Here is a 14,999-nt window from a genome sequence, read left to right as displayed (position 1 = left end):
GCAAAAAAAACAACAGAGAGAGGCAGAGCAGTTGACATCAAGTGGAATAGGCAGTTTTAAACAGATGTGTTTTGAGTTGCAATTTGAAATGGGGGAATGAATCGATGTTTCTGAGTTGTGGTGGTAATGAATTCCAGAGACTGCGAGCAGAGCGGCCGAATGCTCTGCTCCCCATGGTGGTGAGACGGGCGGAGGGGACAGACAGGTGTATGGAGGAAGAGGATCTGAGGGAGCGGGAGGTAGTTGGGGACGCTGGAGGATATCAGAGGAGAGGACTTTGAATTGGATACGGAACTGGACCGGGAGCCAGTGGACCAGGACTGGACCGGGAGCCAGTGGAGCTGTTGGAGGACAGGAGTGATGTGATGGATGGAGGGGGTTAGAGTTATGATGCGGGCAGCGGAATTCTGGACCAGTTGAAGTTTATGGAGGGATTTGTGAGGGAGGCCGAAGAGGAGAGAGTTGCAGTAATCCAGACGGGAAGTGACGAGACCGTGGACAAGGATGGCGGCGGTGTGGGGGGGTAAGGGAGGGGCAGAGACGATTGATGTTTTGTAGGTGGAAGTAGGCAGACCGGGTAATGTTATTAATGTGGGGTTGAAAGGATAGTGTGCTGTCAAGGATGACACCCAGACTCTTAACCTGGGGGTGGGTGAAACAGGGGGGTTATCAATAGTTAGAGAAAAACTGTCAGTTTTGGATAGAGTGGATTTGGTGCCAATGAGGAGAACCTCGGTTTTATTACGGTTTAATTTGAGGAAGTTTTGGGTAAACCAGGTTTTTATTTCAGAGACGCAATCAGTAAGGGAGGTGGGCGGAAGAGTGAACGAGGGTTTGGTGGAGAGGTAGAGCTGGGTGTCATCAGCATAACAGTGGAAGTGAATGTTACATTTGTGGAAGATATTGCCGAGGGGAAGAAGGGGAAGTAAATGATGAAGAGTAGGGGCCCCAAGGCTCTGTCCTGGGGCCCCTACTCTTCATCATTTACCACACCTGAAGTGACGGAGGAGGGAATGGATTTAAAAGACTCGAGTTAAATTAATTGAGTGCGTCCAGAGAGGTAAGATGTCAACCAGTCTAACAGGGTGTGGGTGATGCCAATGGAAGATAGCCTTTTGAGGAGGGTGGTGTGACAGATGGTATCAAAGGCTGCACTCAAGTCGAGGAGGATGAGGATGGTGAGGAGTCCAGAGTCAGCTGCCATAAGGAGGTCGGTGATTTTGATAAGTGCTGTTTCAGTGCTATGGAGTGGGCGGAAACCGGACTGGAACTGTTCATACAGGTTGTTGTGGGATAGGTGAGAATGGAGTTGAGAAGCAACTGATTTTTCAAGGATTTTGGAGATGAAGGGTAGATTGGATATAGGACGGAAGTTATTGAAGTTGGAGGGGTCGGCACCAGTTTTTTTCAAGATTGGGGTAATAGCAGCAGTTTTGAAGGATGTAGGAACAGTTCCAGTGGTGAGAGAGGAGTGGATGATAGCAGAAATGAGTGGGACCAGGGAGGGAAGGCAGGCTTTAACAAGTTGTGTGGGGAGGGGGTCAAGTTGACAGGTCAATGGCTTGGATTTCCAGGTGAGTTCTGCAATTTCTGAAATAGTGGGGAGCTGGAAGGAAGAGAATGAGTGTGTAGATGGGTGAAAGTCGGCTGAGATGTTGAGGTGAGGGATTGGTCCAAGGTGCTGGTGGATGTCATCAACGTCAGTGAGCCAATTAGCATGCAGCATGCTTCTCCCAAGATCTTATAATGCTGCTGATTGGCTGTCTAATGCTACACGTTGTAGAGGCCTATAGGAAAACATTACTTGAGCAAAGAGACTGGCTAACGCGTGTTGTTGTATTTTGAGAGCCTTGACTACAGTGTGCGTCACATAGGTGTAAAGGAGCAGGGAGAGGGGGGGCGGGGGGGCTGTACCGTAATGTTATAATTTGTTTATGTTAAAATGGGATTTTATAAAATTGGTATCGAAAAAAGTATCGTTCAGGAAACTGTATCAAAGTCACTGCATCACTACCAATATCAGAAATCTATTTCAGTTCACAGCCATCTGAAGCTTTCATATTACCCATCTCCAATCTTTCTGGCTCAAGTGTTTGTGTCCTCTCAGTAATGGAAATAATGAGGCTGTTGTGTGTTCATTTACAAAACAAATACTACATTCATTTATTACAGATATTTACACATATTACAAACCAAGCCCACACTCATTAAAATTGGTATAAGTAATCAATACATACCAAAAATCAATCAGCTCAATGAACAAAGCATAAACAGGAAAAAGAAACACCTCTGGAGATAAAACAGGAAGAGCCTCAGACTCTCTGAAGCCGAGCCACCAGGACGCTGTTTCAGTAACTTCAGTAAGAGACCGGCCCCTTTCCAAAAAACACTTCATCCAAACCGAACCCTCCGAACAAAGACGGGGCTCACTTCATGCACACCGCAAACAACTTCAATATTGCCTCCCTTGAAAGGAATTCACACAAATCAGACATCAACATGGTTATGAATGGCATTTTGATTCTGAACATTTCTGCAGCTGATGTGGAAATAAATGGTGTTAAAATGACAAACCTCATAAACGGGATGTACGACAGACTGTACCTGCAGACAAAGCACATTTCTTGTCACAAATTAATAATCATTTCAGACCAAATCCATTAGTAGAAATCAGGACTCACCAGGCAAAAGCCAAGACTTGCAAGATGCAAAATAACAAAGCCAGTCCAAAGTTCTTCCACTGTAAGAAAAAAAAAAAATAATACAACTGCTGGCTAAGAGAGATCGGACTTATAGGCTAATCAATACGGTCTCATGTTCTTAATTCAGTAGACGTGATCAGAACTCTTTATACTCACCCAGAAGGCTGCGCAGAGAGTCAACACAAGGCAAGTCTAAAGCAATGAATGGGAGAAATGTAACTCACAACATGCTAGTTGATGTTTGGCCCTTATCCTTCATCACTGATAATGAAGTATGAGTCTAAATTAAAAAAAAAAAAATGTATAACAACTTTTGGCACATTTTCTCTCCATACATGTGATTGTGCTTGAGTACATTTCCTGGATAAATAAGGAACAAGTACACAAAGTTTAGAAGTCTATAGACTGAGGCCTGCATGGTAAATTGGGCAGTATAGGCATGTAACCTAGCAGAATGAAAAACCAGCAGTGGGGCACTCACAATCATAATTGCGGTGGCCAGCGCTCTTGTTTTGTCACACATCCTTTTCAACTGCTTCATCGGCCCCATCAGAAACATGGTGCTGTTGGATCATACCATACAAAATGTGTAAAAATGTGAACATATTAATACAAATTCCTCCTGAAAATAAAACCACCACAATTTCATCACCAGCTGCTTTAATCTGATTAGTTCTTATTGTTGTGGACACTGACCTCCCCAGTGCACATATGTTTCCTAAAGTGTAAAACACAATGAAGATAGTGAGCCCGATCCTGGGGATCCAGAGCATTCCCACTCCCTGCAAGACAGACATGAAGACAGGTGATTGGTGGAGTTTTTACTTTGTGGGTGACACCTAAACTGCAGCATAGGTGTAATTTACAAGAGGGGACGGGACAGGGGGGGGGGTGTAACCAGTGGTGTAGTCTATGTGATACGCTGGTACTAAGAAAGCTCCAGGATTTCCATATACCTAAAATGGCACATAACAATATACTTTCCATTATATGTTTTATATATTTTGAATAGTCATCTGTGTTTTCATTTGCATAGGCTGAATAAAAAAGGTATTTCCACTGTAAATTTGGTGCATTAAAGTGTATCAAAATGCATAAAATTAAGTCTTTGACTCAAAATTTCCTTGGGGGAGCAGACCCAGACGCCTTTGATATATCCATTCTGTTGCATATATTTATGTAGAAGAGTATACCCGCTAAATATACATTAGACTACACCACTGGTTACAACCCCCCCAATAATCAAAACTGAGCAGTGAAATCCCCCCTCCCCCCAAAAAAATAAAAATAAAATAAAGACGTTGATGCAGAAAAGGCACAAATTGTTGCAGAAAAATTCCCCAGAATGCAGAAAGTGTTACATTTTGCTCTAAAGTGGGCAGCACTTGAAGGCAGGACTTAGGACTGCCAAGTGAATGAACAACTTCCACATTCCTCAGAGCAAGAAGAACCAGTAGGGCCACATCGGCTCTCCCTGCAGCTTCCTTGTTGTGTGGAGTTTAAAACGACAAAAGCAGATTATTTTAGAAAAGTTACAGATCTTTACCAAAACTGTGAACCCGGCTCCGACCACGAAACAGGCGATGAATCCCTTCACACGTGTGCCCCAGCCCAGAGTCGAGGCTTCATTGACAGTCTGCGGCAAAAGAGTTCGGATTGAATGATCCATTCACAGCTCAGCTTAGACGGATGCTCAAGTTTGGGTTAAGTTTTACCTCTAAAACGGTTCGGTCATCTCTGCGAGCCTCTTCACCACTTAAAACTGATTTTAATTTATCCATAACTGAAGAGCCCTCAAAGGTCCACTGGATTGGCGAAGATCGTTGGTTGTTTCCCGGAGCGCGAGACAAAATTGCCGGTTTCCTTAAATCTGCGTGGATGGACAACAACGTCACGTGGAGGAGTCGTCAGGTAGCTTCTGCCAGGTGGATGACGTCTTCAGGTTTGTTACACCTGAGCGGAGAAGCAGCACAGACTGACGTCTCACTCTGATCTTTTCTCTCTCTCTCTCTCTCTCTCTCTCTCTCTCTCTCTCTCTCTCTCTCTCTCTCTCTCTCCCCCCCCCCAGATCCACGTGAATATATTTATAGCACAACAGGGAGAAAATTAAGAGTTCTTATGCAAATTAAATTCAGCCCGGTATATTTCAAATTCATTTTAGATATTTTGTTTATGTGCTTTTTCTCTTTAAAAAAAATCATTTAGATCAGATAAAAATAGCACATCTATTTTTTTTAATTTTGTACCTAATATATATATATATATATATATGCCAATTAGAGCTGCAACTAAACCATCATCGATATATATATAGTTGTTGTAACCAAAGAATATTTGCAGGACACATTTTTAAGAACTGAGTGATTGGTCTGCTTCAGCACAGAAGATCTTTGTTGAAGCATATTGCTGGTAGATGAATTGTATTGTGCTATTGTGAAAATATGCCTAGTGACAGATTTTGATCATAGTCTCTCAAAAAAGCAGACATTCTTTAGCTAGTGCTATTTTCACTTTTTAAATGATATGAAAGTGTTACAATAAACTCTGTTAGGCAACACTGACAAACAGCATAAGCCCTTACAGATATTTGTTTAAGACAACACTGAATATACTGCCAAGAAGACATGCATAAACAACAGTATCAAACATAATATAATCTGTAATAACATCAAATAGCCAAATCTTAACAATTAAACAATTTTAATAAAATTCTTATTTTTTTGGCATTTGGGTTAAGTTTAAAACAATATGAAACAAAGAACCCACAAGATGACGTTACATCAAAAACCAATATGTCTGACAACAGAGGTTTGGCGAGTCAAATTAAAAGCATGCAATCCATAAAAAGCTTACCCTTATAAGTTCATGTTCACTTATATTGTATGTGCAAAATAATAATTGGCAAAAATGACATTGCCGAGTATATGAAAGGTATTAGGACACAGTAAAATAACTAGCAATGAACAATGAGAGTAAGGCTACAGGGGTTTACAGCTGATTAAATAAGGCAGAGGTAAAGATATATTTCTAAAGTAAAGCATCCAGAAACTTTGTCCTTATTCTTCTTCTGTCTGCACACTTTGCTTCTAGTCGTACTGCTGCTGGAACTGCAGACATCATATCCCTGATTTAAGTGTGATGTACATGAGTCACAATGTAGGCGTACAACAGTCCTCTTCACAGAATCTCATCTTCTGACTCTGGATCTCTCGGCTTCAGAAGTCCCATTTCCATCGGAGGAGTCCTCCTCAATCTGGAGCGAACCACACTACAGAGAAAGCACAACAAACAGTCACGGATAACACAAACTGTTGTGACAGAGCGGCATTAGAGGCACTCAAGTTGTTACTACCGGTGTGGATGAATCTGCAAGACTTCCAGGACAAAAAGCAGCAGCTTATGGGATGTCTGGATGTGTGGAGTATGTTCTTACCAGCTGATGGTGCAATAGAGCACGCTCACGACGAGCATGGCGAAGGCGAGGTGCCAGGAGTAACACATGGTGACGAACATCATGTTGTTGTGATCATTTAGGTCCCACTCAGGACCGTGGGGAGGGTACAGCACATAACCAATCTGCGGCCGAAGAGAAGGCAACGTGAGGATATTATTAGGCACTGCCATAAACGTCAGCTCACACACTCAGACTTACCTGCCAGAACCAGCTTCCCTGCAGGAGAGTGAGGGTGCAGCGCAGCAGCTCCAGGATGATGTTACCTCGGTGGAAGACCTCCAGGAAGGCAACAACAGCCTCGCCAAAGATGGCGAAGAGAAGCAGCTGGTGCACATGGACGTCCAGCATACTCCTGCCGTGGAGGTGGTAGAAGAAAAGAAATCCTGCAAAAACAAGAGGCAGCCGTCAATGGAAAAATAAGTGAGAAATATATTATTACCCATTTATCGCTTTAGTCAAATGGCATCTTGACTGCATTTTTGTTTTCCATGGACTAGTCTCCTATGATCTACTATACAATCTGTAAAGTACAGTAGGATATACTGTATGTCCATGGTCTCAATCAGTGATTCCCAACCAGAGGTATTTGTACTGTGGCAGTACTTCTGCAGTCACCAGAGGGTGTATGGAAATATTGTGGTGCAGCTCAACTAATTTGAAAAAATTTAAATAACAATTTGATTAGAAGATTGAAGAAAAAAAATCCATGTATTGAGTATGCAGTAACTTGAACAAAATGTATTGCAAATGAGAGTAAGTGAAAAGTAGTATGCAAGATAGCAAAGAAGTTAGCTAAAAGTAAGGTGCTAATGATTAAAAAGTTGCTAAAAATAGTGAAAATAACACCTTGACTAAAAGTAATGGCTAAACGGCTCAAATAGTAAGCCAAAAGTAATGGATAAATTATTGAAATTTCCAGCTTCTGCCGCTAGAAGTACAAATGAAATTTGGCCATACCAGAGACGTTTAAGAACCCAGACGCCCCAACTCAGAGTAACTTCCTGTATCTGGGTTTTCTTTCTCCACTGCCACGCCTCTTTAGGAGACTAGAGGTAGGTCCTGAGTCTATTGATCCCAATAAGAGAAGTAAACGATTATTTCGCCCCATAGTCATCAAAGTAAATAATGGACAAATTTTTCACATGCCACATAGTATCTCCCGAACATTCAGACACTAAAATGGCATTTTTCAGACGGAAAAAATCAGGAGAAAATGAACTGTGTTTGAGACCTGTTACTGTCTCAGGAACAAACTCTTGCGAGATCGAGATCTGGCAACACAGAGAAGCTACCAGCAACTTACCTTCACAGACACCCAAACAAATTTTTTTTCCTATTGCTAAATATGTCTTTTGGCTGTGTAAATATCTAATGTTGGCAAAATACATAATAATGAATTATGCAAATATAACTTTTCATCCATCCACACCACATTAACTACACTTTCAAGTGAGGCCACGCCCATTTAGGAGACAGGAAGTGTGTACCGTTTCATACCATTGGCGCCGCTTGAAAAGCACTATCTTTGGCTGTAGAGTATCTTTGGCCAAACCAACCTAAACATTGGCAGTTTAATTGTACAAAAAAAATTATTTTAACAATATTGTAAAATATTTTAACAATTGTATAAAACAATTGTGAATAGTGTTACATAATATCCAGTTAGTGATAACGGGTGGTGTTGATGAAGGGGTACTGCAGTTGATCTGTTTGGGTACGTCTTAATAATATCATTACATTAACCCTCCTGTAGCTCTCGGGGCAAATTTGACCCATTTTCAAAATGTTTCTATATCATAAATTAAAATTATCAGTTCACTACTTTCATTAAAATTTGGGTGTTGTATTAAATTGTATGGCATTTGAAAAGAAAATTACAAAAGAACGTTGAAAAAAATCGTCAAAGACATCGGAAAAAGTGCCAAAAGTATCAAAACTTGGATAAAAGTGAAAACAAAATGCTGAAAAAAGTGCCAAAAACTTCAGGGGAAAAGCGAAAAGAGTGTCGGAAAATATGACATTGACCAAAAAGTTTTAATTTTAAATTTTTCCCACAAAAACAAAAAGTTGCTTGTTGGTTGACGGGAAGACAACACAAGGGTTATATAAGACAATAAAATATAGTAAATAAATAACATCATAACTTTTCTTACCTTCATTAAAGAAAGCAATAGCCAGCATTAACCTATCCAGTGCCAGTGGAGCAACCTCTGTGGTGTGTACAATCAGATTCACAGTGGCAGCCAGGCCAAAGAACAGATACATGGTGGCATGCTGCCAGTTCATCAGGTATTCCCAGTGTTTCTCTGCAAAGTCATACAGCTGGAGTCTCGGCCCACCTGCTGCAAACTGCTCTAACAGCATCCCTGGGGAGCACAGCAGAGGAAACAATCTCAAACACACAATCTCCTTAATTAAAGAGTGAACACTGGGGCCCCCTATACAGAGGCTCAGTCCTCGCTGCAGCGGTCACGGGTTCGGTTCCGACCTGCGGCCCTTTGCTGCATGTTGTTCCCCCTCTATCTCCCCTTTCATGTCTAAGCTGTGCTATCAAATAAAGGCCTAAAATGCCCAAAAAAAAAAAAAAAAAAAAAAAAAAAAAGAGTGAACACTGTAAATGGCTATTGGTGTCATACTTTACTCATACTGTACGTACTCATTAAAGTTATTTAAGTTGCTTTGGATTCATGCAGATGACTCCTGAGTAGCCAAAGTTTAAAAATGAAGGGATGCAAAGAAAGGTTTATTTGAAATCAGCTGTTTTTCATATCACTCACAGTTTCTGTGTTTGTGTTTTATGAGTGGCTAAAAAGACCTACTTACCAACTAAAGAAAAGAAGAGTACGACGGAGCTTTCGATGATCTCCAGGCGGCGCTGTGAGGCTCTGCTGGCCAGCCGAGTGGAGCCTATGTTCTTGTTCCTGCGGGTGGCGTGCCAGAGTGAGTGCTTCCCTGTCCACCAGATCCCGGCTACCAGAAAGAAGCTTCCAGGGAGCGCGTGGCCCTTGAAGCTTCCCATGACGCCCCTGAATCGTAGGAGGAAACAAATCTGTTAGCAGTTGTTATGGATGACTGCATCACTGCAGAGTGATAACCAAGCAGAAACATGACTGCTGTTATCGCAAGGGTCTAAGAAAACCCTGTTTCTTCTTCCACTAAAAAAGACAACACAAATTTCTATTTAGCACAAATCAGGGTTTTATTCTCAATATTGTGTCTATATTACATCAGCAAGAAAAATATGTTGCTTTCTTTTAAAAGCAGGTAGTTAATATTTCAAAACAAGATAATTTAATCTCATACGCAATTTAGAAGTGGTCTTGCAGTAGCATGGGGATACAGCCTACAGTATTTTTAGCATGACTGGCAAATGAGAAGGAATAAAAAATGGGAAGGGAAAAGTGAAGGAGTGCAATTGAGTTAAACAGCATAATCAGCAGCCATAATTAAAGTGTGTGTGTGTGTGTGTGTGTGTGTGTGTGTGTGTGTGTGTGTGTGCGCCTTCAGCTTACCTCAGTAGAAGTGTGTCTAGAAAGGGAAAGAAACCGGTTAAGGCTTTCTCCTTTACCTTTAAACATGTGAACCTGTCTGCAGTTTATCCCTTTGGGTTATGCTGACTGAGCTCACTTCATGAATTTACATTAGTCGCATGCTGTCCCTGGTAATAACTAGCCATAATTTGTGGATGATGTGTGCTTGTGACTGTGGGTGCAGACCAGGCTGTCATCACCTGCTGTTTATCCCTACACGTTTATTCTGAAAGGGAACAAACGATTCCGGAGAAATGATCAAAAACAAACAGGGCTACCATTTCAAAGTCAGCCATGTGCCGTGCACTCTTTAATCCACTGTGTGCGTCCTTATGGTTTCATTGTTCATGAAATCAAGAGTATAAAGAAACTTCATCAACCTGTTTGACTTTGGTCCCCTCAGCAATAAATAATGCTTTGTAAACTCTGAGAGCAAAGCAGGAGTGACATTAACAGCGAATCAGAATGAGGTGCATGATTGTACTCTCTTTTGTGATGGAGATGACAGACAGTACTCCGCCCCGGCAACAAAGAGAACCTTTTGAAGGAGGACAATGAATACAAACAGATTGTTTGAGATGTTAAGCTGAGCTCATCTGTGTCAGAGACCCCTTTTTTCCCGTGCAACCTCTACAGACTGAGGAAAACACTTTGTCAGTCGCCATGGCAACCACTCAGTTGTGTGTTGGGAGAGCTGCTGCAAGACTCTTCAGTGTTTGGCTGATCTACTCCTAATCAACGACAACATCTGTGCAGCCTTGTCTCCAGATTCAATTGTTCCCACACTTCTTCTGTCAAATATACGTTCTTACACTCACTGGTGGAAAGTAACTAAGAATATTTACTCAAGTAGGCTACGGTGCTTGAGTCCAGTTATGAGGTACTTCCATTTTATGCAACTTTATACTTCAACTCTACATTTCAGTGGGAAATTATGTACTTTCTCCTCCATTACATTTATTTAACAGTGACTTTTCAGATTAAGAGGAGGCCATCATTGTTATAGATAACTCTACCCAACAGTATATAAAACAAAGATTTGCCCCGCCTTGACCAGTTATAACATTAAAGTACCGCTTACATGTTGAAGCATCAATAATAATGATCCAGATGGGTCATTCGTGATGAGTACTATGATACTCCGTGAAGCTTTTGCTATTATTTTTACTTAATTACAATTTAAAAATGCAGGACTTTTACTTAACGTAATTGAGTATTTTTATAATGTGGGATTGTTTTTTTTCCTCCACCACTGATGATACTTACTCGGTAACGATTGTACGTGTTTGTTTGATTTAATATGGAATTATTAAACTGCCTGGGTATTTTTGAATTATTTGGTTACACCATGGAGATTCTTCATGGAGGTATAGATTCCAGTTTAAGAACCACTGACTATAAGAAAAGACTTTAACTGTAAAAATCACCTAAAAATAACCATGTAAGGACATTGCCACCAGTGGAGTAGTCTAGTGTATTGTAGTGGGTATACTGTACTGTAGGCTATATATATTGGCCAGAATATGCCTTTTTTTTGGGGGAGGGCTGGGTGTCCTCCCCCAAGGAAGTTTTGAGCATCAACGACTTCACTTCCTTAATTCGGATACACTTTTATGCACCAATTTATTCAAAAATATAATGGAAAGTATGTTGTTGAGTGTCATTGGGCACAAGTGGGTATATGGAAATCCTGGAGCTTTCCTAGTGGGTATACGGTATACCTGTGTATAGACTACACCACTGATTGTCTTTTATTCTGGCTAAGCAGACAGAGGCTGTAATGTTCATGAAAAGAGAAACAGATACAAACATTAAGAGAAACTAACTGAATGTCTTACAATGTAATACAAGTTGCAATCTGAGATTATTGAGTGTAAAGATCAGCAAAAGATGAGTTTTGTGGTTTACTGAAAAAAACTTTTTTTTAATGAAGGTAATACGTTTTATTTCGGAAGTACAGTAATATGTTCTAGGCGGCTGTGTACATAAATATTAAATACTGAACAGATATACAGTAGCCTATAGAATTCCTTAATAGTAGAAAGAAAACGGGGGGTCTTACCCAAGTATGTTCGTCAATGGAGATGAAAAGTTATTACATATAAGTATGTTTAGCCAGAAATATCAACGCATCTTCATTTTCTTATAAAACAAATCATTTTTCCAAAGAAGAGAGAGATCCTCTGTTCCTCGGTAAGACACAAAGTATCCAGTAAACATCAGCTATCTCCTCCAAATCAGATTCCCAGCCGCCTCCGGACCAGACCCGTTTCAAAGCCTTTTTTCGATTTTTTTCCCGACTCTAAACAACTAGGGTCTAGGGTTTTACCCCCCAATCAACTATCCCATTGGATTACAGAGGTGAGCTTGCGTCATCAGTCCGTGCTATGATTGGCTGACGTCCATGTCAGTCTCAGGTGTCTACTGTCCACGTGTGCACTTTCACTCCGCCTGCTCCCACTCGGCTCGGAGGAAACCGCTACTTTCCATCCAGCCAGGGCAGGGCAGGACAGGCAGGGGCCGGGCCGGGCCGGGCCGGGCCGGGCCGGGCCGGGACAAGACCTCCGGCACGTACACTGCTGCGGCTGGAAGACCTCCTTCCTTATCTTCAGGCAGCAGGCTTGCTGCTCCCTCACTTTAGTTGTTTTATTCACTCCAAACCGAGTAGCAGTTAGTGTTGTGGGTGGAAATGGAAGCATAAAGTGAATTCTAGTATTATTCAGGATTTACAAGGCAAACTACTAGCAAAGTCAACAGCAAATAGCAAATGAACGACCCATTGTAACCCAAAGTTTTCTTAGCCCTATTTTAGCTTTTTTTAACTACTGTCTGTTCAGAATGGATTTATCTGTGAAGGGTCAAACAGGAGGAGAAACTAGCTCTACAGGTCACAGCTGTCGCCCATTGGCGGAAGTTAGATTCCAATGGTGGGGGGGGCACAGTTACAGACACAAACCCTCAAAGGGCTTTAGTTTTTCAGATACCCCTAGGAAGAACATTTCACGACCATGTCCCCTTGATGAAATGGATGGTCAGAACAATAATATGTTATAGGCTTTAGCAAAAAGTGCTGAAATTGATGAATATATTCACCACCACTCACCACTATATAAAGTCTCACCACATAGGCAAAAAGGGCAAAATAAATTTAATGTTTCACCTGTTGCTCGGATTTAGTTCAAATTTACTAATAGTGCCCTAATATCCGCTTTACTCCTCAAAGCAATATGAATATAAAATGTGTATTAATTATAAAACTGTTTGCATAAAAACAATGAAAGCATTGTTTTTAAGTTATTCTCGTTCCATACTCTCCACTCGTTCTGGAGAATCAGTAATTTGCTACAACTTATAAGATACAAACACCATTTCAACTTTAGAATTACACACACGCACGCACACACACACACACACACACACACTTCCTAAAGTGTTAAAGTGTGTGTGTGTAAAATAGATAATAGACATAACAGCCACATTAACATTTTTTGTAGGTGTAACTTACAACATTAATAGCGACTGCATTCCAGTCAGGTGTGTCAGTGACAGGGCTGTGATATTGTACATGCTGATTTACTGACACACCTATGGAATGGAGCCATCATTCCAGTAACATCATTGGTTACGCCTGTGCTTTCCGAGCTTAGTCAAAGTGTCTGCCTTGAGAAGGCAGATTATGGTATTGCCATTGTTATTATGGGATTTAACCACTTTTGAATACTTATTATTGGCCTTTTTATGGGCTGCAGTGTAATAATCCAAACAATAAACGATGGAACAACTGTTGATGATACATTAAGACACTGAAAAGTGTATGTTTGTTGAAAGCACACCGCATTTAGCAAGGGAGTGTCACATCAGTGTGTGCTTGTGGCTTGTTGTGTGTTGATCACAGTGTCACACCAGCACAGTGAGGTTGGCTTTACACAGCTGTTCTGTATTTTTAGTTCTGATTAAAAATGTATATGAATATGTCATGAATGAAAGACAAAAAACCAAACTTGTAACTCACAGAGAGGACACTAAATATAACTTACATCATTTCCCCTATATAAAACATTCATTTTGGTTGGACATAAATCCAAGCCAGATCACAGTAGATTCGATAGACCGGGATTTATTGGTTAGTTAATGAATGTAAAGTAAACACGTGTCACATGAAGTAATAGTAAATTAGTGATGTACATCCTAAACATGGAAATACAACCATTTGTCACTATCTTGAAATAAAATCTAATTTATGTAATTGCATAGTTACTGTATATGTATACATTTATATACAGGCGGCCTGATTTTGTTGTACATTTATCACACGCTGTAAACTCTTATTTGGCAGTGCAAAAACACAACGGAGATGCTTGAAAGCTCACCAGTGTAGAGACGACAGTCTGGGCCTCACATGCAAAACAGCAGGGAAATATATGACAGACAGACTCATTGTATCAGGAGGAGGAGTTTGCTTTTATAACTTCAGAGTAAAGATTATTAACACAGGCGGATGGTCTTTCAAGCTTATCGTGAAGCTGGAAGTATTATTATCTCTGCCCATGCTCTTATCACATACTTCCACAAGATTTAGTTGTGTCATCAGCATGGACGGAGTCTACAATTCATACAAAAATACTATTAGTTACTATACTAAATTAGTTTGAATATTCAAATACTCAACATTCTATTGACACTCTGCAAGTTATTGTGGAACATAACCTTTGTTCTTGTCCGACAAGGGAGAGGTGTACAAAATGGTTTAAGTTAAAAATGTGTTTTCAAGAAGTTTATTTTATAAAAGGGAAATCTCAGTGACCATGAATCTTCTCATCTAACTTTCAGCAAGAAAGCAAAAAACAAATTTCCCAAAATGACAAATTATTCCTTGAAGGTAAATGAGATGTGCAAAGATGCAAAAAGAAAATTTTAACAATTTAAAAAAAACACAATGAATCTTGAGGAAATTTGCTTCAAAAACTGCGGGTTCAATGCAGAGTTTAAAATATCTCTGGAAATTCGCTAACATAATGTAGACAAAGAGACAAAACCACTCGTATTTTGGGAATAATTTAAACATAACTTTCTAATCTTATATAACTATTTATATTTAGAGTGTGAGACGCCACCAAATTACAAGTTCTCTCTCTTATTGAGGGGCCCACTAGTCTTGCATCGCCAGACCTTCCACCACAGAGCTGCGGAGGAGGGTCTGGCTAGTCCACACAGCATTCCGGGATGAGAGTAAAACGTTTATTGGCATTTCTTTAAACCAATCACAATCGTCGTGGGCGGTTCAAAGCGCCGGACGGTGCCACAGTGCCTCTG

At 40.6% G+C, this 14,999-nt stretch overlaps 2 protein-coding genes across 2 annotated transcripts; both read right to left on the bottom strand.

Annotated features, from left to right (window-relative positions):
* Positions 1 to 2,134: 2,134 nt before the first annotated feature.
* Positions 2,135 to 4,690, bottom strand: sft2d2a (SFT2 domain containing 2a). The gene is made up of 8 exons (XM_028588017.1): positions 4,418 to 4,690; positions 4,249 to 4,338; positions 3,399 to 3,484; positions 3,184 to 3,265; positions 2,859 to 2,894; positions 2,682 to 2,740; positions 2,575 to 2,604; positions 2,135 to 2,466 (listed from the first exon to the last, which is right to left on the bottom strand). The coding sequence occupies exons 1-8, from the start codon at positions 4,481 to 4,483 to the stop codon at positions 2,427 to 2,429; spliced, it is 489 nt and encodes a 162-aa protein (XP_028443818.1). The 5' UTR covers positions 4,484 to 4,690; the 3' UTR covers positions 2,135 to 2,426.
* Positions 4,691 to 5,385: 695 nt separating this feature from the next.
* On the bottom strand, positions 5,386 to 12,007 carry tmem45a (transmembrane protein 45a). The gene is made up of 6 exons (XM_028588528.1): positions 11,749 to 12,007; positions 8,980 to 9,182; positions 8,310 to 8,522; positions 6,355 to 6,539; positions 6,136 to 6,278; positions 5,386 to 5,970 (listed from the first exon to the last, which is right to left on the bottom strand). Exons 2-6 carry the CDS (start codon positions 9,173 to 9,175, stop codon positions 5,880 to 5,882), a joined length of 828 nt encoding a protein of 275 aa, XP_028444329.1. The 5' UTR covers positions 9,176 to 9,182; positions 11,749 to 12,007; the 3' UTR covers positions 5,386 to 5,879.
* Between the last annotated feature and the right edge of the window lie 2,992 nt (positions 12,008 to 14,999).

Source organism: Perca flavescens, chromosome 9 (genome assembly GCF_004354835.1).
Source record: "Perca flavescens isolate YP-PL-M2 chromosome 9, PFLA_1.0, whole genome shotgun sequence".
Taxonomy (NCBI): Eukaryota; Metazoa; Chordata; class Actinopteri; order Perciformes; family Percidae; genus Perca; species Perca flavescens.
Note: the sequence above shows the minus strand (reverse complement) of the source record. Positions and strands in the feature narration are given on the sequence as shown.